Source organism: Gossypium hirsutum, chromosome D13, assembly GCF_007990345.1.
Source record: "Gossypium hirsutum isolate 1008001.06 chromosome D13, Gossypium_hirsutum_v2.1, whole genome shotgun sequence".
Classification (NCBI taxonomy): Eukaryota; Viridiplantae; Streptophyta; class Magnoliopsida; order Malvales; family Malvaceae; genus Gossypium; species Gossypium hirsutum.
The window spans coordinates 56,771,221-56,795,162 of NC_053449.1; the positions used below are offsets into that span (position 1 = coordinate 56,771,221).

At 31.8% G+C, this 23,942-nt stretch overlaps 3 protein-coding genes across 3 annotated transcripts; all 3 read left to right on the forward strand.

Moving 5' to 3' along the window:
* The first annotated feature begins 429 nt into the window (after positions 1–429).
* LOC107922385 (phenylacetaldehyde synthase) lies at positions 430–2,169 on the forward strand. Its single transcript, XM_016852403.2, has one exon. It carries the CDS (start codon positions 467–469, stop codon positions 1,925–1,927), a length of 1,461 nt encoding a protein of 486 aa, XP_016707892.2. The 5' UTR covers positions 430–466; the 3' UTR covers positions 1,928–2,169.
* Positions 2,170–14,287: 12,118 nt separating this feature from the next.
* On the forward strand, positions 14,288–15,242 carry LOC107940036 (germin-like protein subfamily 1 member 7). Its single transcript, XM_016873447.2, has 2 exons — positions 14,288–14,438; positions 14,615–15,242. The coding sequence occupies exons 1-2, from the start codon at positions 14,315–14,317 to the stop codon at positions 15,151–15,153; spliced, it is 663 nt and encodes a 220-aa protein (XP_016728936.2). The 5' UTR covers positions 14,288–14,314; the 3' UTR covers positions 15,154–15,242.
* Positions 15,243–16,566: 1,324 nt separating this feature from the next.
* On the forward strand, positions 16,567–17,754 carry LOC107936993 (germin-like protein subfamily 1 member 14). Its single transcript, XM_016869808.2, has 2 exons — positions 16,567–16,758; positions 16,874–17,754. The coding sequence occupies exons 1-2, from the start codon at positions 16,632–16,634 to the stop codon at positions 17,407–17,409; spliced, it is 663 nt and encodes a 220-aa protein (XP_016725297.1). The 5' UTR covers positions 16,567–16,631; the 3' UTR covers positions 17,410–17,754.
* The last annotated feature ends 6,188 nt before the right edge of the window (positions 17,755–23,942 follow it).

A 23,942-nucleotide genomic window follows, 5' to 3' on the forward strand; every position in this document is an offset into this window, starting at 1 on the left:
CAATTATTGTAAGCGGTGCGAATGGAAAAGGCCATATAGCAGTAATTTTAATAGCCTAATGACTTAAATAAAATTTTTTAAATAGTTTAAAGACTATTTTGTAGCTTTTAAAATTGAGTAACCAACACAAACTTCCTAGTTGGGGTGGTTACAAGATTAAGCTAAAAGAACATGTGGTCCAGAAAATAAAGATGAATGTCATTGTCAACAATGTTTTGAGCATGTCTAAAACAAACTCAACGTGGGCGATCAAATTTGGGCTTTTTTGTCGGCCATGTTGAAAGCAATGTTTTCGACCTTTTATTTTTTTGTAGATAGGATACTTTGGGAGGGCATAAGAATGTTTTAACCCAGTTTTAAGCCCATACTGCATAATACTCTCCTTTCATCTATATATATAATACTCTCTTTGGCTGCTTCCCAACAATCTACCATTGAAACGAAGAAGCATTTACATATTGAAAAAATGGTAAGTGCGTCAAGAAAAACATTCCTTCCCCTTGACCCAGTGACCTTCTCAAACGAGTCCAAAGCAGTGATTGATTTCATTGCTGATTACTACGAAAACGTTGAGAAATACCCAGTTCAAAGCACCGTTGAGCCCGGTTATTTGTCGGCCATGTTGCCTGAGTCAGCCCCTTATTGCCCTGAACCACTCCAAGACATACTCGAAGATGTCAGCAATTGCATCATCCCAGGCCTGACTCATTGGCAAAGTCCCAACTTCTTCGCCTATTTCCATGCAAATGCTAGCACTGCTGGCTTTTTTGGGGAAATGCTTTGTTCGGGTTTTAATGTCGTTGGTTTCAACTGGATTTCGTCACCGGCAGCGACTGAGCTCGAATCCATTGTCTTGGATTGGATGGGCAAAATGCTTAAGCTACCATCTTCCTTCTTGTTCTCTGGAACCGGTGGTGGAGTCTTGCATGGCAGTACATGTGAGGCTGCTGTTTGCGTTTTGGCTGCTGCAAGGGACAAAGCCTTGAAAGAGCTTGGAGGGTGGGAAAACATAACAAAACTGGTGGTTTATGCGTCGGATCAAACGCATTTCACTTTCCAAAAGGCAGCGAAACTCGTAGGCATTCCCCCATCAAATTTTCGGTTAATTGAAACATCTTTTTCGACAGGGTTTTCGTTGTCACCTGAAAACCTTCGCTTCGTCATTGAAGACGATATCAGATCTGGTTTGGTGCCATTATTTTTATGTGCAACCATTGGGACAACACCCTCTGGAGCTGTCGATCCTATTGCAGAGTTGGGCAAAGTTGCCATGGAATTCAAGCTTTGGCTTCACATTGATGCAGCATATGCAGGAAGTGGCTGCATTTGCCCCGAGCTCCGCCATTATCTTGATGGAGTGGAGCTTGCTAATTCCATCAGCATGAATCCACATAAATGGTTTCTCACAAACATGGATTGCTGTTGTCTGTGGATCAAGGAACCGAAGTTGTTGGTGGATTCATTGTCAACTGACCCTGAAATTCTAAGAAACAACGCAAGTAAATCCAAAGCAGTGGTGGACTACAAAGATTGGCAGATAGCATTGAGTAGACGTTTCAGGGCTTTGAAGCTTTGGGTTGTGATTCGCCGACATGGTCTGGCTAACCTGATGTGCCACATTCGAAGCGATATCGCCATGGCTAAACGATTCGAAGCACTTGTGGGAGAAGATGAGAGGTTTGAGATCGTAGTGCCTAGAAAGTTCGCATTGGTTTGCTTCAGGTTGAAGCCCAAGGTGGAGGAGGAGGATTTGAACTGTAAATTGGTGGAGGCCATAAATTCAAGTGGAAGAGCGTTCATGAGCCATGCAGTGTTGAGTGGGATTTATGTAATTCGATGTGCCATTGGAACAACTCTGACTCAACAACACCATGTGGATGCCTTGTGGAAACTCATCCAAGACAAAGCTCAAAGTTTATTGATGTAGTAAGATTTAGGGAAAAAAAAAGATATGGTCTCTCTTGTTTCAACGCCACTCAAGCTGTACTTTTAATTCAACCAAATGTCGCTAGCAGGCGAATCGGCTGAAGGAAATTTAATCGGTATTCGGGATTAACAAGTTTATTTGTGCGTATAAATGTAGTGTGTGGGTGTATAAGTCTGTCGAGTTAATCGAGTTTTCGAATCTCATTTTATCATTCTAACTTTATTTGAAATTTTCTCGAATCGACTCGATTCGATTCGAGTTAAATTTTAAAAAATAATTTTGGGTCATTATAACCACTGTCACCCATCGTAATAAAATTTGTCCACCTTAATCAAATTTTTATTAACTTTCATCACCTTATAATTTATTTATTAATTTTTATATACTGGTTAGCTTCTTTGCTTGCTTAGTTGTTTCAATTATCTTCAGATTCTTGTCACTATGTATTTTGGAATTAAAAAATATATTAAATGTAAAAATATGATTTTTTTAATAAAAATTATTTTAAAAATAAAATGTGAAATTGATACTAATATAAAATTTTAACACAAATATTTTATGGCATAATTAATAATTCAATTTTAATATAAATATTCAATATGACTAAACAATTCAATAATATAAATAATATAAAATGTGAAATTTAATTTAATAATATAAATAGTATATATAAATAAAATTATTACTATTTATGTTTAGTGATTTTTTTTGGATAATTTTGATTTTTCATTTGAGAGTAAAGGGTGAGAAGTAGAGGTGCTCATGGGCCGGGCGGGCCGGCCCGGCTCGACGGCCCGCCTGAAATATGGGAGGGTTTGGGTAAAAATATATGCCCGAAATATGGGCTTGGACAAAAAAACGAGGCCCGATTAAAAAACGGGCCGGGCCTCGGGCACCACTTTTTTGGCCTGTGCCCGGCCCGACCCGGCCCGAATATAATAAATATTTTTATTTTTTTATTTTTTTAATTTTAAAATACTTTTAAAATACTTTTTTAATTTTTTTTAATTTTAAAATATTTTTAAAATACTTTTTTAATTTTTGTTTTAATTTTTAAAATAAAATTTTGGTATTTATTTAAAAAATGGGCCGGGCCCGGGCTTATGAATTTTTTTCGGGCTGAGCCTGGGCAAAATTCTAGGCCCATATTTCGGGCCGGGCCGGGCCCGAGCCTAGGACCTGGGCCGAAATTTTTTTTCTGGGCCCGGCCCGGCCCATGAGCACCTCTAGTGAGAAGTAAAAGTTTAGGGGGAAAATAAAAGGTTTTGGGGAATAAAAGTTTGAAGTAAAGTAAATAGGGGGAGTAAAATTTTGGAGGGAAAATATTAAAAAAAATTGGAAAGGGGAAGGTTTGGGGTAGATGAGAGGTGGGATGGGAAGAGAATAAAAGTTTTAGGAAAAAAGTGGGAGGGAGTAAAAATTTTGAGGAAAAAAAAGGTTTTGAGGGTTTTGGGGAGTAAAATTTTGAGAAAAAGTAAATAGGAGAGTAAAATTTTGGTGGGAAATGAATTTTGGGTAGATTGGGGGGTTGGGAGGGGAGGAGAGTAAAAGTTTTGGGGGGAAAGTGGGAAGTAGTAAAAGTTTTGAGGGAAAAGTAAAAAGGTTTGGGAGTTTGGGGTAAAAATGTAAAATATTATAGTTTGATATTCGAATTATTCGAATTATTTGAATTCGAAAACTCAACTCGATTCGAACTCGAAATTTGAAAAAAAAATTCGAGTTGATTCGAATAACTCGATTAACTCGATTCGTTTAACTCGAAATTTGAATTTATTTTCGATTTTTTCGAGTCGAATCGAATTTTGCTCACCCCTAATTTTATGTGCCAAAACCCGTTTGTTACGTCGATTTTGTGTAGTTTTCGGTAATATTTATCTACTCATGTAATTTGACCGTGGAAAGGAAGAAAGAAAACACTTATTTTAAAAAGATTTTATTTTTTACAGTCATTTTAACTTATCTTTCTAAGTGTATATTTAAATTTTTATAAATTATTTTAGAATATATGTATCAAATATGTTAGTTCTCATGTTATTAGCATAAAAGTATAATTAATCAAGGAGTGAATTTAGTAAAAAAGCTTTATTATTATACTGGTCTGTGCTAAATCTGCTTTATACAAGTCATTTAAGTAAAGTTTCCATTAAATTTAAAGCAGTTTGTAGTCTTTCGTGTTGCAAATGCTAAAAACTTGGATGGTAATAATTAACTATAGAATACAGTGGGTCACCATTGAACTCATTTATTCCTCAAAATATTCTATAATAGTGTTTTTTTTCTTTTTATCTATAAGGAATGCTAAATATTCAAACTAATTTAAGAGGATAAATACACTCTAACATCCTCAAATATATATTAATAATATTAATACTAACTAAGCATTATAAAATATTTTTTAAATGTACTTGTTTAAATGTCAAATTATAAAATTTTCATTCAATTATATGAAGCATAACTTGTATATATTTAAAATAAAAATTTACAAAGAATTTAAGGTTACTATAAATCTTTTTCTATAATAACTTAAGTTGTACTAACTTAGTATTATGGTAATAAACTAATAACAATAAAAAAAAACATAAGAAAGAATGGTATATACTTTGTAATTTAGTATTTTAATATCTAAAATATTATTTATATATTTCAATTAAATTTTAGAAACAATTTATATTAATTGCTTAAAAGTAGTTAAAATAGATATTTCATATATCATAATATGAATAAATTTAAATATCATTTAAATTATTTTTTTCATGCTGATCGAGTTTTAACTTAGTTAGTATCAACATTATTGTCAATACAAGAGAATATGGGTTCACATGCATTGAAGTGTGTTTATCCTCCTATTTAAGGGTTAGAGAGGGGCTATGAGTAGTTTTAGGCATTGTATAAAAAAATATTTTTTTGCATCACGATATCATATCTAAAAGGTTAAAATGTGTCACAAGTCCCTGTACTTTTCAAAAATTAGAAATTTAGTGTTTGTACTTTTATTACTTTTATTTCATGGAACTTAGTCTCTCTACTTTTTAGATTTCATAATTCAAGTCCAACTGTTAAATTTTTTTGTTAAATTCAAGTTAATTACAAAATCATTTTTAAATTACATTGCTACCAAGTGATTTTTTTTATTTCAAAAATGTCACAACAACAAATTTAACAAAAAAAATAGTAGTATTAACAGTTAGACCTGAATTTTGAAATCTGAAAAATAGAAGGACTAAATTCCATTAAATAGAAGTACATAGACTAAATTCCTAATTTTCGAAAAATATAGGAATTTTTGACATATTTAAACTTATCTAAAATTTACATTTTAACTTTTCATCATAATCGACAACATGAGGTAGGGAGGGCCTTGACCCATTATAATGGAAAATTTCCACTTTAGACTCTTAAAGTTTATAAAATTACAAGTTAATACATGGTAAAATTACAACTTATCCCTAAAAATGATAAATTTTTTATTTAGTCTTTCTAAAAACTATAAAAATATAAACTAATACAACAATGAAATTACATTTTAACTTTTATAAAAATATATAACTTAATTTCAATTTCATAAAAAAATAACTTTATCATTATTTTAACAATATTTTTTTATTGCAATATCACTACTTAAGTTTTTAAGACGCTTTTTAAAAATACTTTTTTCAAAATCAATCATCCTTATTTGAAGTAGTGTAGCCATTTTCTGTTTCCCACTATTCTTTTAGATTTGGGTAAATTATACCACAGATCCTCAACTATTATCAATTTCTTTTTTGCCACCCAGTTATGATTTGTTTTTAAAATTGATCATCCAACTAATTGCGAATTTTTTTGGTCAATTTTCATTAAAACCTATATAATAACAAACTTAACCCTCAATTTTTATATATTTTATTGATTTAATCATATTTTTTTTAAATTAACCCTCAACCCTTCATCTCTTCTGTTGCCGTAGCTCCTCTTTCCTTGAAAATCAAATTGGTTTCAAATAAAGATCCAATCTTTTTTAACACCAGGATGCTAAGAAATGCAATTTGATTAAAAAGAAGAAGAAGAAGAAGAAGAAGCTAAAACAAATGCAAAATGGCGAAAATAGAAAAGAACCCACCTGGTTTTCTCATCTTAAAACTTGGAAGGGGAGAGAAACAAAAAGAACACCCAAAATGGATATGAGAATGGGTGATAGTCTGGCTTAGCAAAAAACATATACAATCTCTCAATATATATTTTTCCCTGCCATTGTTACTAAAATTTTGTAATTATTATTATTTTTAAATTAAAGGGTGAAGGTTAATTTTTTTAAATTACAACTAAATCATTGTAATATGTAAAAGTTAAAAGTTAAAATTATTATTCTATCGATTTTTTAACTACCACATCACTCTCTCATCATACACTTAATGAAAATGGAGAAAAACATAGAACTAGTCCGGCGACCAATTTAAAAATCACATCCAACGTATTTATTTTAAGCTCTAAATAGAGCTTTCACCAAAAAAAAAAAAGGATTCTCTGTATGAAAATCTTCGATCTGGAAATGTCTCTATGGAAGACTTGATCCCTAAGAAAGTTCGTTTTAGGGAAGAAAGTGGAATCAAAAGTGGAGAAGTGCTTCCAGATGTGCCTTTGAATCAAAGGCTTCATGGAAGGACAAATTGGTTGGTATTTCAAGCATTGTGCTCAATGCCTTAGAGGAGAAGGAAGATTACAAGTTGCTAGATGGTGATTTTCAGAAATCTGTTGTTAATGGTACTCATTCTATAGAATTCTCCAAAAGGATTAATCAAATCCTTGTCAAGGATATGGAAAATACCATTGTCCTAAAACTTTTGGGATGCAACATTGGTTTTTCTATTCTTCAAAATAAAATCTACAGTTTATGGAAGTCATCCTCACCTTTCCATTTGATGGATATCGAGAATGGCTATTTTTTAGCCACATTTCAGAACAGACTCGATAATGAAAAAGTTCTCTTAGAAAGTTCGTAGATTATTTTCGGCTAATATTAGACGATTCAACCTTGGTCGGTATCCTTCAATCCAACACAAAATTTCCTGAGTACTGTGATGTCGTGGATCAGAATTTCGGGAATGCCAGGTTATTTTTACAAAAGGAAAATTCTGGTTGAAATAGGAGGGTTAATTGGCTAGGTAGCTAAACTAGAGATGAATATAGACAACAGGGTTAGAGGGCAATTCGCCCTTATGGTTGTGTATGTAAATTTGGATGAACCCTTGGTATCCCAAATCCTTGTTAATGGAAAAATTCAGAGAATTGAATATGAATTTCTTCCTACAGTTTGTTTTCACTGTGGAAGGTATGGCCATATTAAAGATGCGTGTCCTTTTAAGAGTTTTGAATTTAACTCTGAAAGAAGCGTCCCATCGTTAGATTCTTTACCAGGATTAACTATAGGAGATTTTAATCCTATTTTGTCTCCTAATGATAAAAAAATTCATTCCAAAAGGAAGAGAAGTAACATTTTTGGCAAATTTTTAGATTCTTATAATTTGTAGGATTTAAGGTACATTGGTCCATCCTATACTTGGCAAAGAGCTAGAACGTATGAGAGACTAGATTATGCTTTAGCTAATGATTCATGGATTTCAACCTTTCCTTATTGCCTAGTGTCTCATTTGTCGCGCATTAAGTTTGACCACATGCCCATCCTCTTGAAGACCAATTTGGCTTTCTGTTCATCCATAGGAAGGCCCTTCAAGCTCATTTCCGAATGGACGAAACATGCGAATTTCTCCCATTTTGTTAAAGATAAGTGGAATTTCTCGGGTAATATGGCTCACTCACTTTTTTTACTTTACTTCTCATGTTAAAGAGTGGAATAGGGTCGTTTATAGTTTTATAGGTACTTGCAAAAGGAACCTTATGAAGTCGCTCTTCAATATCCAAAGAGCCTTGGACCAGTTAGACTCTAGTCGTTTACTTCAATTAGAGCTTGATATTCGAGATGAATTGGTAAACTTGCTTGATCATGATTAACTACTTTAGAGGCAAAAAGCTAGGTGTGTCTGGCTTCAATTTGGGAATCGCAATAGCAATTTTTTTTATAGTCGTATGGTCCAAAGGTGGAAGTTTAATCGTATTACAGCTTTGCACATCGATAATGGTGAGTGGTGTTCCGATCAGAGTATCCTTCAAACTGAGGCAGTTAGGTTTTTCAAGAAACTTTATGGTGAAAGACTTGAACCCATAAGACGATTACTGTCCAATTTATTCTCTCGTCTTAAAGATCAGGATATTGTGGTTTTGGAAAAGGTGGTATCTGATGAAGAAATTAAGAAAACCTTATTTGACATGGACCCCTTGAAAGCTCCAGAAAGCGATGGGTTTCATGTGCACTTCTTCCAGAGCCAGTTGGATATCGTGGGTAATGTAGTTTGTGAATGGGTTCAAGGTGTCTTTGCTGGTAATAACATTGATCCATATTTGAACAACATTTTGATCATTCTTATTCCAAAGAAAGATAGTCTAGAGAACTTTAGCCAGTTTCACCCTATTAGCCTTTGCTTGGTAATGTATAAATTGGTAATGAAAGTAATTGTTAATAGATTTAAACTGTGTTTCCTAACCTTATCTCGTAGGAACAAGTTGGCTTTATTGTTGGACGAAATATCTCTGATAATGTCATTATAGTTTAGGAGGTTATTCACTGCATACGGAAAAAACGGAACTGACCAATCTATCATTTATTCTAACTAATTGTCCTACTGGGACTTTGATTCAAAATATTAGATGGCATATAACACTTGGTTATTCTCATTAAGTTTGTGAATACATCTAACATTTAACTTGTAATAAAATGAGATATCTTTTTTGGACTTCTGGTTCAAATTACTCTATAAGGATCTAGATAATGATAACTCATTACAAGTAGTGATTTCATTAAGCTATTATTTCTCTCCCCTAATATTGAGAAAACTATCAAATCAAAATAGTAATCACAAATCATGTCATAATTATATCTCCAAAACATCTAATAATACAAGTAGTCTTGTAATTAATATATACTCTCAAATTTCTTTAAGGATTCACTCACCTTTGTGTTAGAGTATGCCCAAAGATCAATCATGAGATGATTGTAATAACATACTTGATTTATCATGTTTATTAATATAATGCGTTACCATTATTATTTCAGCTTCTTTTCTGTGTGCATAAATAAACTGTTTTATAATAATGTCTTGAGAATAATATGATTATTCTTAAAAGGTCCTTAGTCAAGTATTATTGTTGGGTAGGACAACAATAATGCATTAAGACTAACATGTAGTTGATTGATGATAAAGAGTTGTCATTGATATGGAATGTCAAGATCGATGCATGAATATGTGTGTTAGAGAACAACATATTAGACTGACCCATTATGAGTATGTTTCTTGGATTATTATGTAATTGTTACAACATTACACATAGTGATTAATATGTATATGATCCTTAGACTTAAGATCATCATAATCCCAACATCGTGAGTTGTATATTTTGATACAGTCAAACGTACACCGTAACTGGTTGTTCTATAAAGGCTGATGTTGGATATACCACGATCTGTGTATAGGGATATGGTTGATCGATATAGGATAAGTACCTCCTACATAATGGGAGTAATATCTTAGGCCACTTGATTGAGTGAGACTAGAAATGCATGGTCATGCTCAAATAAGCTGATATAAGATGTCATACTTATTTGTATATCATAGTCTACTTAAGATATCAAGGAACATGGAATGGACTATTCCATGACTTGTGTCCAATCCAGAGATAAAAGACTTAAGGAATATTGCATGAAAGGTTAATTATAAAAAGGTTATGTCGAATCATGATTTCTTGTGACTTAGGTAGCAATGATGCATTGCTAGGTGCCACTCATTGTTTGTAACATTGGAATCGTTCTAGTATTACTGCTAACATTACAAGAACCTACAGGGTCACACGCTATAGTTGAAATGAACGGAATAAAACATAGTTGGTATTGTGTTTGGTTGTCGCTTGAATTAAATTAATTATAGAATTAATTCAATTGGGTAATCAAATATCGAACACATTATATGTACAAGGTTGTTGTACGCATAATGAGAACATGAATTTGGTTAGTATATAAATTCAAATAAATATATAGTTTACCGAAATCATTATTATAATTAATGTAATTATAATTTTCGATTTAAAAACATTGTTATATTTATTTAATATCTAGAAACCCTAAAATAGATATAAAAAATCCCGTTTTTTCTTTGCTTGGGGTCTAGCAGCCGTCAAAGCAAAGTCTTTCCAAAAACAGTTTTGAGGATTCCTTCCATTCATTGTCAACTGGGTGGATTACGTAGAGGCTGAAGTCACGATAGATTGCGGCTTGGTTTGATAGTAGATCAGATTACTTGTTGCTGAGGTGTTGCTGTCTACTCAGAATAAAGATTCGATAATTTTGAAACCATTATTTCACCCCGATTCGTTCCTCACATATGGATCCATGGTTAGGTTCGCCGGATGTTTTATTTTTCCGCTGCGCCGTAGGGGTGCCGGCGTTCCAACACTTTGTGCATTATGGTGGAGCAATTGGAACATATACGCACATACAAAATTCAAAGATGAGAAATACTTAGCTTTTGACTAAAAACCAATTCTAATGGGAAATATTTATAACTTATTGGCTTGATGCGTACAACACGTAAATCAACATAATCTCATATTGAAGTTCAATTGTCATAAGTAATGGTTTCAATATTAATCAGATGCGTGCAATCAATAATTTCTCTAAACCATTATGTGCATGAATAACAAGCTTTTACGAAAGTTTTTCAAACTCAATCAATAAAAGACTGAGATATAAACTCATCGGCTTTAACAATATGAATTGTCTTAATTGCATAATCTGAAATTAATTATTTAAACAAGCAATATTGCAAACAACAGGTTGCAAATTGATAACACATATGTGATTATTTTGTAGATGCATCTACCAAAATCATATAATATCAAAACCATCTACATGGTGGATGAATGGGCTCATATTCATTTCAGAAATGCAACATATTAAATCTCAACTTTAGCTAGTGAGTTTCTCATAAGCAATTTTCATTGAGAACAAGCAACAAATGAGAATTCTTTAAATTAAAAAATCTTCTAGTTTTTTAATGAATGTCTATAGAATTCTCAATTAATTTTCACATCATATATGATCCAAGATGGTCTAACTGGTCACGCCAAGTAGTAAATGTATTTGTATTAGTAAACTTCTGGTTTACTTTAACATGCATTTCAATTGTACTAATAATGTCAATATAATTTCTAACAAATTGATAATTTTACTGTCACATTTACTATTGGAAATGTCTAAATCAATGTGAAGTCTAAATCACTATTTTCCAGGTGTACAATAGGTACATAACCAATGACTTTTCATACATAAGTTTTCTCTCTTACAAGTTCTCATCAGTAATATTTTTCCACGTAATTTTAATTGAGAACTTATTCTGAATACTGTAGAGCTATACCCACGGTTTAAAAAAAACTTGCAACTTCAGGTGCATTCAACCATAACGAGTTTTAGATAAAATTACCATATTCTATTACTCATAAGTAGATCTTTCACAGTCAAATATTTTGCTTTCAATTCCTTAATGGGGATGATGACAAAAGAAGATCACAAAGATAGTCACAATCAATTCAATTTAATAACAAGAGTAATTAATAACTCAATCCCTTTTTTTTCTTCCTTTCAAAATAGATATTTATAGCAATAGTGATTCATATGAAATATAATATTTTCTTCATTCACAATCTCAATATTATATTGGTTATAATGAATATCTTTTAAAATTAATGCATTAACCGTCACAAATTTTGTGCTTTTCAGATATTGATATGTTAGCTCTTCTGGAGCTTTCAATTAATTTTTTACTATCAAATATTAGAATAATATTTGTTTATTTCAGTACCAAATAAGATAAATATTTTCTATCTGTAATAATATAATTCATTACTACATTCTCATATCTTTCCTCAAAGAATATTAACAGAAACAAAATATTTGAGCATGCACCACATATGTGGCCAATAATATTTCATATCACATTGATAACATAAGTTATCTTTAACCTTTGAAGAGTTATCTTGAGAACTCTCATTGTTCTCTTATTTATTACTGTGTTACCACTTTTAGTGGTCCATGATTATATCTTTTATTTTCTTTATGTTTGCATTCACTTTAGAGAATGCAACAAATCTAGTAGGACAAACTTCTAAACGTCTCCATTGATTCTTTATTTCATAATCACCATCGCAAACATACGTGGATTTCAAATCAGAATCTATATATTTTTGTTGTCATGATTAGTCTCCAATTATAATAAACATGATATAATAAATAAATCATAGTAAAATATACCTAAAGATCTTTAACATCATCGTCATTACCCACGTAAGGGTTATATATATATATTTCTTTGGATAATGATTACCCATAGTGCGCAGGCTTTAATTGAAGACTGAAATTGCAATAGCTCTAGAAGGCAATCAACAACAACTTGAGCAGCAGATTTGGAGTGACAATATTATAAAATAAAAGAGAATCGTGCTGATAACGTGTTATAAAATAAAAGACATAGAATAAAGAACAAAGAACAAAGAGAATAGGAGAGCAAAGAGAAAGCGTATTTTATTGATCAATCGAAAATTTTATTGATCAAAACTTATCTATATCTTGATAAACATCCATTTAATAAAAATATTCATAACAATTTTAATATTTTTAAAATTTTTAAAAATAATTAAATGTTGACACATCATCTACGTGTATGTCACGTCAGTAAAGTTAACAAATATTAACTTTTACAAAAATAGAAGTTCAAGGGTTAAAAGAGTTGAAAAATTAAATGGATAACTAAAATGACCTTTTTCATAGAGTTAAAGGGCTAAAAAAATCATTATACATTTTTTTAGGGGTAATGAATATTTTTTTTAAAGCAAAAATTATGGTAATGATTTTTTTTGATACAATACCTCGAACTATTCATAACCTCTCCTCAACCCTTAAATAAAAAGGTAACGCACTTCAGCGCATTCAAATCCATATCCTCTTACACTGCTAACAATATCGATGAGAGCAGAGCTAAAACTCAATCAGTGTCGTAATGAAAGTTAATACTCTTATTCATACAAAATCTGCTAAACATAATAAAATTTAATATGCTTATGGGAATTTTATATTCTCAATTAATAATGATATTTGACTCTTAGTTGTGCAAATTCTTAGAATAATTTAATTTCAATCTAATTTTTACTGGTTTTTTAATCATAATTGTGGCTGTGAAATTTGGTTTTAATTTTATTTAAACCAAAATTTGATGCTAATATTTATCAATATTATGAGACTTATTTAATCAAATGGGGACCTAACAATGATTTTTTTTAACAGATATATATGATTTAACGAAATGAACGTGATTATTGTATAGCATGTGTTATATAATTTTCTTTTATTTGTATAATATCTTTAAATAATATTTTGTACATGATTTATGAAGAAAAGTATTATAATTTTATATAAAAATATTATATTATTAATTTACTTTAAAAATAGTATTTGACTATTGCTATAATATCTTTAGATACTATAATATAAAAAAAATTATGTGATAATTTTTCTGCAATAATGTTTTGGTACGAAAGTTTATTAAAGTAAATTAATCATTATTTTTATTATTATTATAAAAACAGGATAAAACCTAAAATAATAAAAGCGACTAGCGCGATTTGAATCCAGGTCACATCTGGAACGATGAATACCCTAAGTATCAGGTCATCACATGAGATTCATTTTTGAATATCATATAAGAATATTTCCATATATTGAAACATTAAATTACTATAGTATATATATTATTCCAACTTATAATTGATAATAAACATATGATATTCTTTAGAATAAACAATTCCTTATATAGTAAGAGTCATGAAAACCAAGATCAAACTTCATTTTCAGATGATGTTTGAGTCACTTTCAATTAAAAAAAACCAACATTGTTAAATTATCTTTAATTGACCCAATTCTACCGGAGCCAAGTTTCAAGAAAGAAAAAAACAGAACCATCTTATATCAGAAAATTAATCTTTTGTTTCAATATGTCCTGATTTAAGCAAAGGAAGATGAATTATATTACTTCTTTTGAGCAGGCCTGCTGATTCACCAAGTAATATTTAAAAATGATTCGGTTGTTTCTATATGTACTGTCATCTATGGCATAATTAAAGAAAATTAATTAAAATAAGCAAAAATCATAGACTGATTCAATGGCTTCAACCTATAAATGGCCATTCATTCATGCAGAGCCTCTCATGCCCAAGAAAGAAATAGAAGCTAACTCTACTATATACAAAAAAATGGAAGCTCTTCAGATTATAGTAGCCATTTTCATCTTGGCTCTTGCATCGTCTTTGACCTTTGCCTCTGATCCTAGCCCTCTTCAGGACTTTTGTGTAGCCATTAATGATCCCAAGGGCTCTCGTATGTCTTCTCTTCAAATACTTTCATTTTTCTTGAGCTACTTGAGTCTGTGTCTAATGTATATCCGGACATGAACAGGATATGAATCTTAAGACCTTATATTCAAGTGTTAGTAACATGAAATCATCTTTTTTTTCTTCTTCTGTTATTGACCGACATTTCTTGCTTTCATGCAGTGTTTGTCAACGGAAAATTCTGCAAAGACGCAAAGCTTGCCAAAGCAGATGACTTCTACTTTTCAGGTCTCCATATCCGCAAAAACACATCCAACACATTTGGATCAACTGTCACACCTGTTAATGTTGCACAGATGCCAGGACTTCACACATTGGGGATATCTATGGTTCGAATTGACTATGCACCTAACGGTGGCCTGAACCCTCCTCACACTCACCCTCGTGCCTCAGAGATTCTAGTTGTTCTGGAAGGCACACTCCATGTCGGTTTCGTTACATCGAATCCAGATAATCGTTTGATTTCTAAAGTACTATATCCCGGAGATGTCTTTGTTTTTCCTGTGGGTCTCATTCACTTCCAGTACAACATAGGGAACACCTATGCTGTCGCCTTTGCTGGTCTTAGCAGTGAAAACCCAGGGGTGATCACTATCGCAAATGCAGTATTTGGCTCAAACCCTTCCATTAATGCAGATATTCTTGCCAAGGCTTTTAATCTGGATAGGAAAATGGTGAAGAATCTTCAATCCGAATTCTGATGGAATAACAATAGGAGAATTAATGTTGAATGATGTTTGAAGTTGTCATTTGTTATTTATTTTCTGAAATATAAAATAAAAGATGTTCTTCGTGGGCCTCTTCTTATGTAAAGCATATTATAAATTAAAAATTCTTTTTAATTTAAATCCCTAAAATAATTTTAGATTTGACCCGAAAATATTGACAAATTATATTTGTGTATGTATAAATATTTCGAATCTATAATATCTCAATTGTCATCCGTCTAAAACTACTTTTATGTATGTAGCTAAGGATGATGTACATACAACCTGCTAAATCAATCGTAAATTTATATATAAGATAAATCAAGTTAATTTGGACAGAATAATATCAAACTATTCATAATCTATATCTATAATCTATGATAAATGTATATATACACAAGTTTGGGTATTTATTTTTTATTAGTTTATTTAGCACCTTATTTTCATTTTGTAATCTTCATTATCCAACAAATCAATGACATGTTGCCATATACCAAGAACATACTTCAAAAATTTTAAAAATAAGAGAAATTAAAAGAAAATCATTGAAAAAACCAAAAAATCTTAAGAATTTGAAAATTATAAAAAACTTAAAAATTTCATAATCTATTTTTGAAAATTATGAAAAATATTTTAAAAAATTATAAGTATGCTAAACTTAAAAAAATTTAAAAATTTCATTTTATTCTTTTACATATTTTGATTTTCTTAGAATATTGCAGACTTTGTTTTTTTTATATAGAAATTGTTCTACACTGCTTCATTTATTTTCTCGGATTCAAACGCAAATAATCATTGGGGTTTGTTGTAAGCCTGACATTGATGCATAAAAACACAATCCACTAACTAATCCTTTGACATGAAAGATACCTGATGTCCTGTTGCTTCAGCAGATTATATATATATATATATATCAAATAATTTACCCAAGTTAGTTCGTTTGGGACCTTCCATCTCGCCAAATTCAAAGTAGCAGTTAACCTGAGCCACTTGATATATTTATTTATATATAGTTGAATTACCTTCAAGAAAAAATGTTTATTATTATTATAATAAATGGGGTCCGAGTCTTGAAATAAAAAAAATAATTGCAGATATTAAGAATCGAAATCCAAGAATATCTTATGTTACCTCAACCAGTTTCTTCTCTTCTTAGAACTGGATTTCAAGCAGAAACAAGTGTATTCAATGGACATTATTTACATATTAGAAACCTAATAACAGTGTCTTCAACATTAACTGGACACCATCCTAACCCACAAATATATCAAAAGTCTTTCGTTTCGTTTTACTTTCTTGCCACCTAAAACCTATCCTTTTCACAAACCCGATACTCATTTACCAGCGCATTTCATGGAAAATAATGACCTGCCTGTTGGTTTCCATCTATAAATAGCTTTATCTGCCATGCAAAGTTTCTCAATCTTCTCCCAAGCAATAGCAAACAACCAGCTAAGTCAGCATATATCATAATGAAAGGGATTCGCTCCATTCTTATTGCTTTAGGCCTCTTTGCTTTTGCTTGCTCATCGGCCTCAGCATATGACCCCAGTCCTCTCCAGGACTTTTGTGTAGCTATCAAGGACATCAAGAATGGCGGTACGCATTCAAGACTTTGTGTTAATGTTCATCCTCATGATGTTAATAAAGCATGAGCTGAACAACATTACGTTTCAATGTTCTAATATAACTTTTTAACATTTCTTCATTGCAGTGTTTGTAAATGGTAAATTTTGCAAAGACCCAAAGCTTGCAGTTGCAGAAGATTTCTTCTTTTCAGGCCTAAACAGGCCGGGGAACACATCAAATCCAGTTGGATCAAATGTCACTATGATCAATGTAGATATAATACCAGGACTTAACACTCTAGGTATATCTCTGGTTCGAATCGACTATGCACCTTATGGTGTCAACCCTCCTCACACTCACCCTCGGGGATCCGAGATCCTGCTTGTTGTCGAAGGCACACTTTATGTCGGCTTCGTTACGGCGAACCCAGACAACCGTCTCTTCACTAAAATCCTAAACCCTGGAGATGTTTTTGTTTTCCCCTTTGGTATGGTTCATTTCCAGTTCAACATAGGAAAAACTGCGGCGGTTGCCTTTGCTGGTCTCAGCAGCCAAAATGCTGGGGTTATCACCATAGCTAACGCAGTGTTTGGCTCAAACCCACCGATCAACCCAGATGTTTTGGCCAAGGCGTTCCAGTTGAACAAGAATGTGGTTAAGTATCTTCAGTCTCGGTTCTAATGGGATTAACAACTACTTTAAGAGTCAAATCAAAACCCCAAAAGTTTGTTTGCTTGTTTGAAACAATGTTTGCATGCATTTTCTAAATCAAGTCATACTATTCTGCTAAGTATCATGTAATAAACAGAGAGGTTTAAATTTACTTCTCCAGTCTCCTCTCTTGACATTATCCTTTCAGATATAAGACCAGAATTTGTAGTGCTCTCGGATTTAAATTACGACCACAATCAAGGGCACCAATGCATATGTAGTTCATGTTGTTATTGTTGTATTTATGTCATGCTAGCCCTACTTGCTTGTATTCCTTGTTAGTTGGACTTGAATGCAAATGTTGGAATTTCTTCATCTTGAGTTACGTGAGATAACAAATTGATCAAGAAATTGCTTGAAATATATATTTTTAAAATAATAAGTCGGATGAGATCCATCTATATATCTCAAAGTGAAACCAAATTGGAATGAAGGGTTGAGCCAATTATATAAAAATTAATGAGATGTGTGACTCATATTTTTTTCTTCCCCTATATATCTTATTTAAGTGTTGGATAGCCCATCAAAAGTAGACTCATTTATCAAATGGTTTTACCTTAAGGCCCAAACTTCATATTTTGATAATATAAAATATTTTAATATAATAAAAATAATTTAAATTCAAATTTGATGATAAAATTTAGCTTGGGGTGTGTTTGGTTATTTTTAATATTCGATTGGGTTTTCTAAAATTCGGAATGCACTTAAAGTATTTAGAAAAAAAAACCTTCAATTAGTTTTCTTTCCCAATTAGTTTATTGGATTCGTGTAAACTCTTTCGTAATTTCATTATCTTTTCCTTTAAATTTAAAGAATCCATTGACAGGAGCTTTCAAATTTAACGATTTAAAAGTTTACCAATTAGAATGTTTGAAGATATAATCTTTAACAACAAATTTTTTTTTTGATGAATGATAAAATTCATTAATTCAAGAATGCAGTTAAAATGCTATAAAGGAAAAAAACACTGTATAGTGTTATACAAACAAATTAACGAATGATACCCCAAGCACAAAGTGAAGCATTAACAGGACCAGTTCTATTGATTGGTCTTCCTCCTAAGCGAGCCTGCACAATCTCTTTAATCTGCACCAAGACAGCATTTTCAGTCTAGAAAGATGAACCAAAATACATCTTGTTCCTCTGTCTCCATATCACATACAAATATGCACTCCAAGCAAGCTTGAGTATAGTAACAAGCGAAGACTTCCTTTAAGTTTCAATATCGCCTAAGCTAACTCTTACCTCCAAATTCTCACAGCCCTATGAATGGAGCAAAGGCGCAAAACTGATTGCCACACCTTCCTTGAAAAATTGCACTAAAAGAAAATGTGATCACATCTCTCTGTAGCTTCCATACAGAAAAAGCAACAAGTATCAACCGAAATCCCAAAAGCAAGCAAATGATCCCGAGTTGGGAGTTTATTAAGAATGCCCATCCAAGCAATAAGAGAATGTTATGTAAAGGGAACCATAACAAATGGTTTCATTCCACCTTCATACCACGAGTTCTAATTGCCTCCCATAGTTGAGAAGTACTCACTTTAGCATTAGCAAATTGTTGAGAAGTGACAGCAACCAAAGGCTTCAACTTAAACGTCCTTCACTAATTCCAGCTACTCATTGAAGTAGGAGCCACATCCAGAAAACTCCTACCCTTTAACACATATTCACTAACCCAAGCGATCTAAAGAGAGCCCTCTCCTACAAGCATGGCACGGATAAGCTGCAAAATACAAGTTTTATTCCATTCTGCCACATTTTTTAGTCCCAAGCCCCTTCAAATTTAGGTAAACAAATTGCCTTCTAACAAACACAAGCCCTTGACTCGAGCCAACCTTCCCTTTCCAAAAGAAGCTAAGACAATATTGATAAACCTCTTAAAAACACTCTTAGGCATTAGAAATTTATGACTCCAATAGGCTTGCACACTAAAGATCACAACCTTAATGTGTTGCAGTCTATCGACATAACTCAAGTGCTTAGTAGACCACCCTTGAATCCTGTCCAGAATCCTATTAGTTAAAGCAGCAAAGTCAAACTGAGACAGCTTTCGAGAAACAAGAGGAACATAAAAGTACCTCATTGGTAGCCTACCAACTTTATAGTCCATTACATTCCGGACTCACGAGGACACTATATCAAGATCTTACACATATTTTTAACAGTCACTCAAGTACTCATTCACCAATACTAGAACATTAGTCACAAAAGATATATCTACAAAGACTTAGTAGGAGTCGACATTAAGGACTCACCTATTACAGTTCCCAGCTCCAGACTCTGTGATCCAGATTGAACTAGCAGCAACAACTACTTAAAGAATATGAATTCACCATTATAACCAATACACAGTCAGATTACTAGCATATATCTACAGATAATCCCTATGCAGGGCTTTTTATTTATAACTTGTAATGATCTGTTAAAATCTCTAATTCATTGGATAAATCTTTGATTCTTTTGAGTATCTATTTGTAATTTAATTTGATAAAATAAAATAAAATTTAAATTAGAAGAAGATACAGATACATACGAATGAGGTCATTTATAATTGAAAATCACATCAACAGAATTGGATCATACATTAAGAATCATTATTAGTAAACAACAATTTAAACATAACCAGACTTGCTGGAGAGTAGGGGCAGAGTCAAGGGACCGGTAGGGACCCCGATCCCTCTAAAATAGAAAATTTTATATTTAGGTTTTTTTATAATTTATAAAATTTTAAATTAATAATGATAAAATTATATTTTGATTCTCAAAAAGATAAAAAAAATTGATTTAATCCTTTAAAATTATAAAGATATAGGCTATTAAAATGGTGAAATTACATTTTTACTATCATAAAAATATACAATTTAATTCCGACTCCCAAAAAATTTCTAACTTCACTCCTGTTGGAGAGAATACTGATTATGAATGTGTAGTGATATATGGATAGAGAAGTTAACTTCTTTTAGCTTTGTTGATGTGATATACACGAGGTTGCCAAGTGTATGACTGCCAGCATTTAATTATTTTTATTTTTTTTAAATTATAAAAATATATTTTTAAAATTAAAAACCATTAAAATTATTAAGAAGTATAAAAATTATAAAAATATATATTTTTTAATATTTTTAAAATTTAAAAATTAATTAAATGTTAGCCTATCATCCACGTGTATGTCATGTCATCAAAATTAACAAATGAAAAATTTTCCATCTATTTTAGGGTGATTTGATAAAAATGTATATTCAAGGGTTAAAAGAGACGAAAAATTAAATGAAATGCCAAAATGACTGTTTTTTTTTTAAGTTAAGGAGCCAAAAAAATCATTATTATTATTATTTTTGGATAATGAATAGTTTTTTAAGGCAAAAATTGTGGTAATGAATGTTGATACTCTTATTTATACAAATCTGCTAATATAATAAAATTTAGTGTATTTATGAGAAATATCATATTCTGAATTAATATGATATTTGACACTTAGTTGTGCAAATTCATAGAATATTTTAATTTCAATCTAATCTTTTATTAGTTTTTTAATCATAATTGGGCCTGAAATTTAGTTTTAGTTTTTTAAGCCCAAATTTGATGCTTATATTTATCAATATTATGAGACTTATTTAATCAAATGGGGACCTAACAATGAATTTTTTTTAACAGATTGATTGACGAAATGAACGTGATTATTGTATAGGATCTGTTATATAATTTTTTTTTATTTGTATAATATCTTTAAATAATATTGTGTACATGAGTATTGAAGAAAAATATTATAATTTTATATAAAGATATAATATCATTAATTTACTTTAAAAATAGTATTTGATTGCTGCTATAATATTTTTTATGTAAAATAAACATAATAATTTAACAAAATTATTTAGAAATATTCCGCGGACATCTTGTAAACAACTGTAGTCCTACGTTCCTGTCAAAAGTTAGTTTAGTGATACCATTTGCTTCTATGTCATCTTCTATAGGAATATGTTCGAACACCCAAAGACCTGTTTCCAATAGAAGTTGATGAATGCGCATGATTAGAGCTGATTGTGATGTCTTTGAAGATGCTTCTTGAATTTCCTGAATAGCCTCTAAGCTGTCTGTCTGAATCAAAACTTTATCGTACCTTCAGCTCTGAAGAAAAGACAGGCCGACCATCTAAAATACCCCAAAGCTCAGCATTAAAAATCGAACATTGTCCCAACCGTCTATTGAAACTAAGAATCCAATTCCCCTAATGATCCCTGACAATACCCCCTGCAGCAGCATCACCGGAGTCAACCTTAACAGCTCCATCTGAGTATAAACGGATCCAATTTTCAGTTTTGCTTGGATTTGTGTGTGGCTTCGACTTTCTAGTATGATCTTACTTGTGTATGGATTTCCACTGCAAAGCCCAACTGTACGAGCATTTATTTATATCATCCACACTCCACGACAATCCTTAAAAAAATGAAGATATTTCTATTTTTCTAGACTCTCCAAGCTACTAACCCAAAAAAGCACGACTAGTCAATCTCCCTCATAAAAAATACTTCGACGATTTCTCAAATTAGATTCAAGCCAATTCTGTAAATCTCCTGAAAAGAACTATTCTTGTTTGTCAATAGAAATAACCTGTGACCAAATACCTTTAGCCACAAAACAATCCCTAATATATAGCATGTAAAACATCCTCTACGCAAAGCCCACAAATCTTTGTTTTCTGCAATAATATTTTGATTTTTACAGTTTATTAAAGTAAATTGATGATGTTTAAATATTATATAATCACATTTATTAAATTTATTCTAAATTCTTTTTTAATCTTTTTAATTAATTAATAATTACAAATGACATTTTTTTATACCGACAAATGAAAGAATGTTTCTTTATAATAAAACATCAAATTGCTGTAGTATATATATATATATAATATCCAACTTATAAATCATAATATACATGATATTCCTTAGGATAAACAATTCCGTACATAGTAAGAGTCATGACAACCAAGATCAAACTTCATTTTCAGATGATGTTTGAGTCACTTCCAATTTTAAAAAAAACCATGGTTGTTAAATTATCTTTAATTGACCCAATTCTGCCGGAGCCAAGTTTCAAGAAAGAAAAAAAAAAACAGAAACATCTTATATCTGAAAATTAATTTTTTGTTTCAAGATGTCCTGATTTAAGCAAAGGAAGATGTATTATACTACTTTTATGCAGGCCTGCTGATTCATTAAGTAATTAAAAATGTTTCGGTTGTTTCTATCTGTACTGTCAGTTATGGCATAAATTAAAATAAGCAAAAATCATAGACTGGTTCAATGGCTTCAACCTATAAATGGCCATTCATCCATGCAGAGCCTCTCATGCCCAAGAAAGAAATAGAAGCTAACTCTACCATATACAAAAAATGGAAGCCCTTCAGATTATAGTAGCCATTTTCATCTTGGCTCTTGCATCATCTTTGACCTTTGCCTCTGATCCTAGCCCACTTCAGGACTTTTGTGTAGCCATTAATGATCCCAAGGGCTCTGGTATGTCTTCTCTTCAAATACTTCCATTTTTCTTGAGCTACTTGTGTCTGTGTCTAATGTATATCCGGACATGAACGGGATATGAATCTTAAGACCTTGACACTCATATCTATCACATCAATGTCCAACATATGCTGATATTCGGCACTTATACTCAAGTGTTAGTAACATGAAATCATCTTTTTTTCTTCTTCTTCTGTTATTGACCGACATTTCTTGCTTTCATGCAGTGTTTGTCAACGGAAAATTCTGCAAAGACGCAAAGCTTGCCAAAGCAGATGACTTCTACTTTTCAGGTCTCCATATTCGCAAAAACACATCCAACATATTTGGATCAACTGCCACACCTGTCAATGTTGCACAGATGCCAGGACTTCATGTTGACAAAAAAGCTGCTGCTGAAAAAACAGAACAAAGGACTGCAACGGAAGCAATGGGAATTTAGAGAAATTGATAACAGTGATATCAAACACTTTATTCCATGAAGAGTTTAAATACTGAAATAGCTAACAACTTAGAGATATATTAGGACTCTAATAGAATCTTGATACATCTCCTAAATAAAAGGAACACTACTGGAATTAAAAACAAACTTAAAACAAACTTTGACTGACTCAAGGACTAAATTATTCAATCAGTAAATAATTTCTACATTACCCATTAACACTCCCCCTTAAGGTAGAAACTCTCCAACACCCAACAATTCTCTCAAACAAATGAACTTCTTCGGTGGAAGTGGCTTTGTGAACAAATCAGCAACTTGTTCTTCAGTGTAACAGTGCTCCAACTTGATCTCCCTTTGCAACCAGCTCTCTTATGAAATGATGACGTGTTTCAATGTGTCTTGTTCTACTGTGATAAACAGGGTTTTTAGTCATTGCAATTGTTGACTGATTATCACAATAGATGGTAGTTGCCTCCACTTGTGTTTGCTTTAAATCACCAAGAATTCTTCGTATCCAGACAGCTTGACACGCAGCAGCA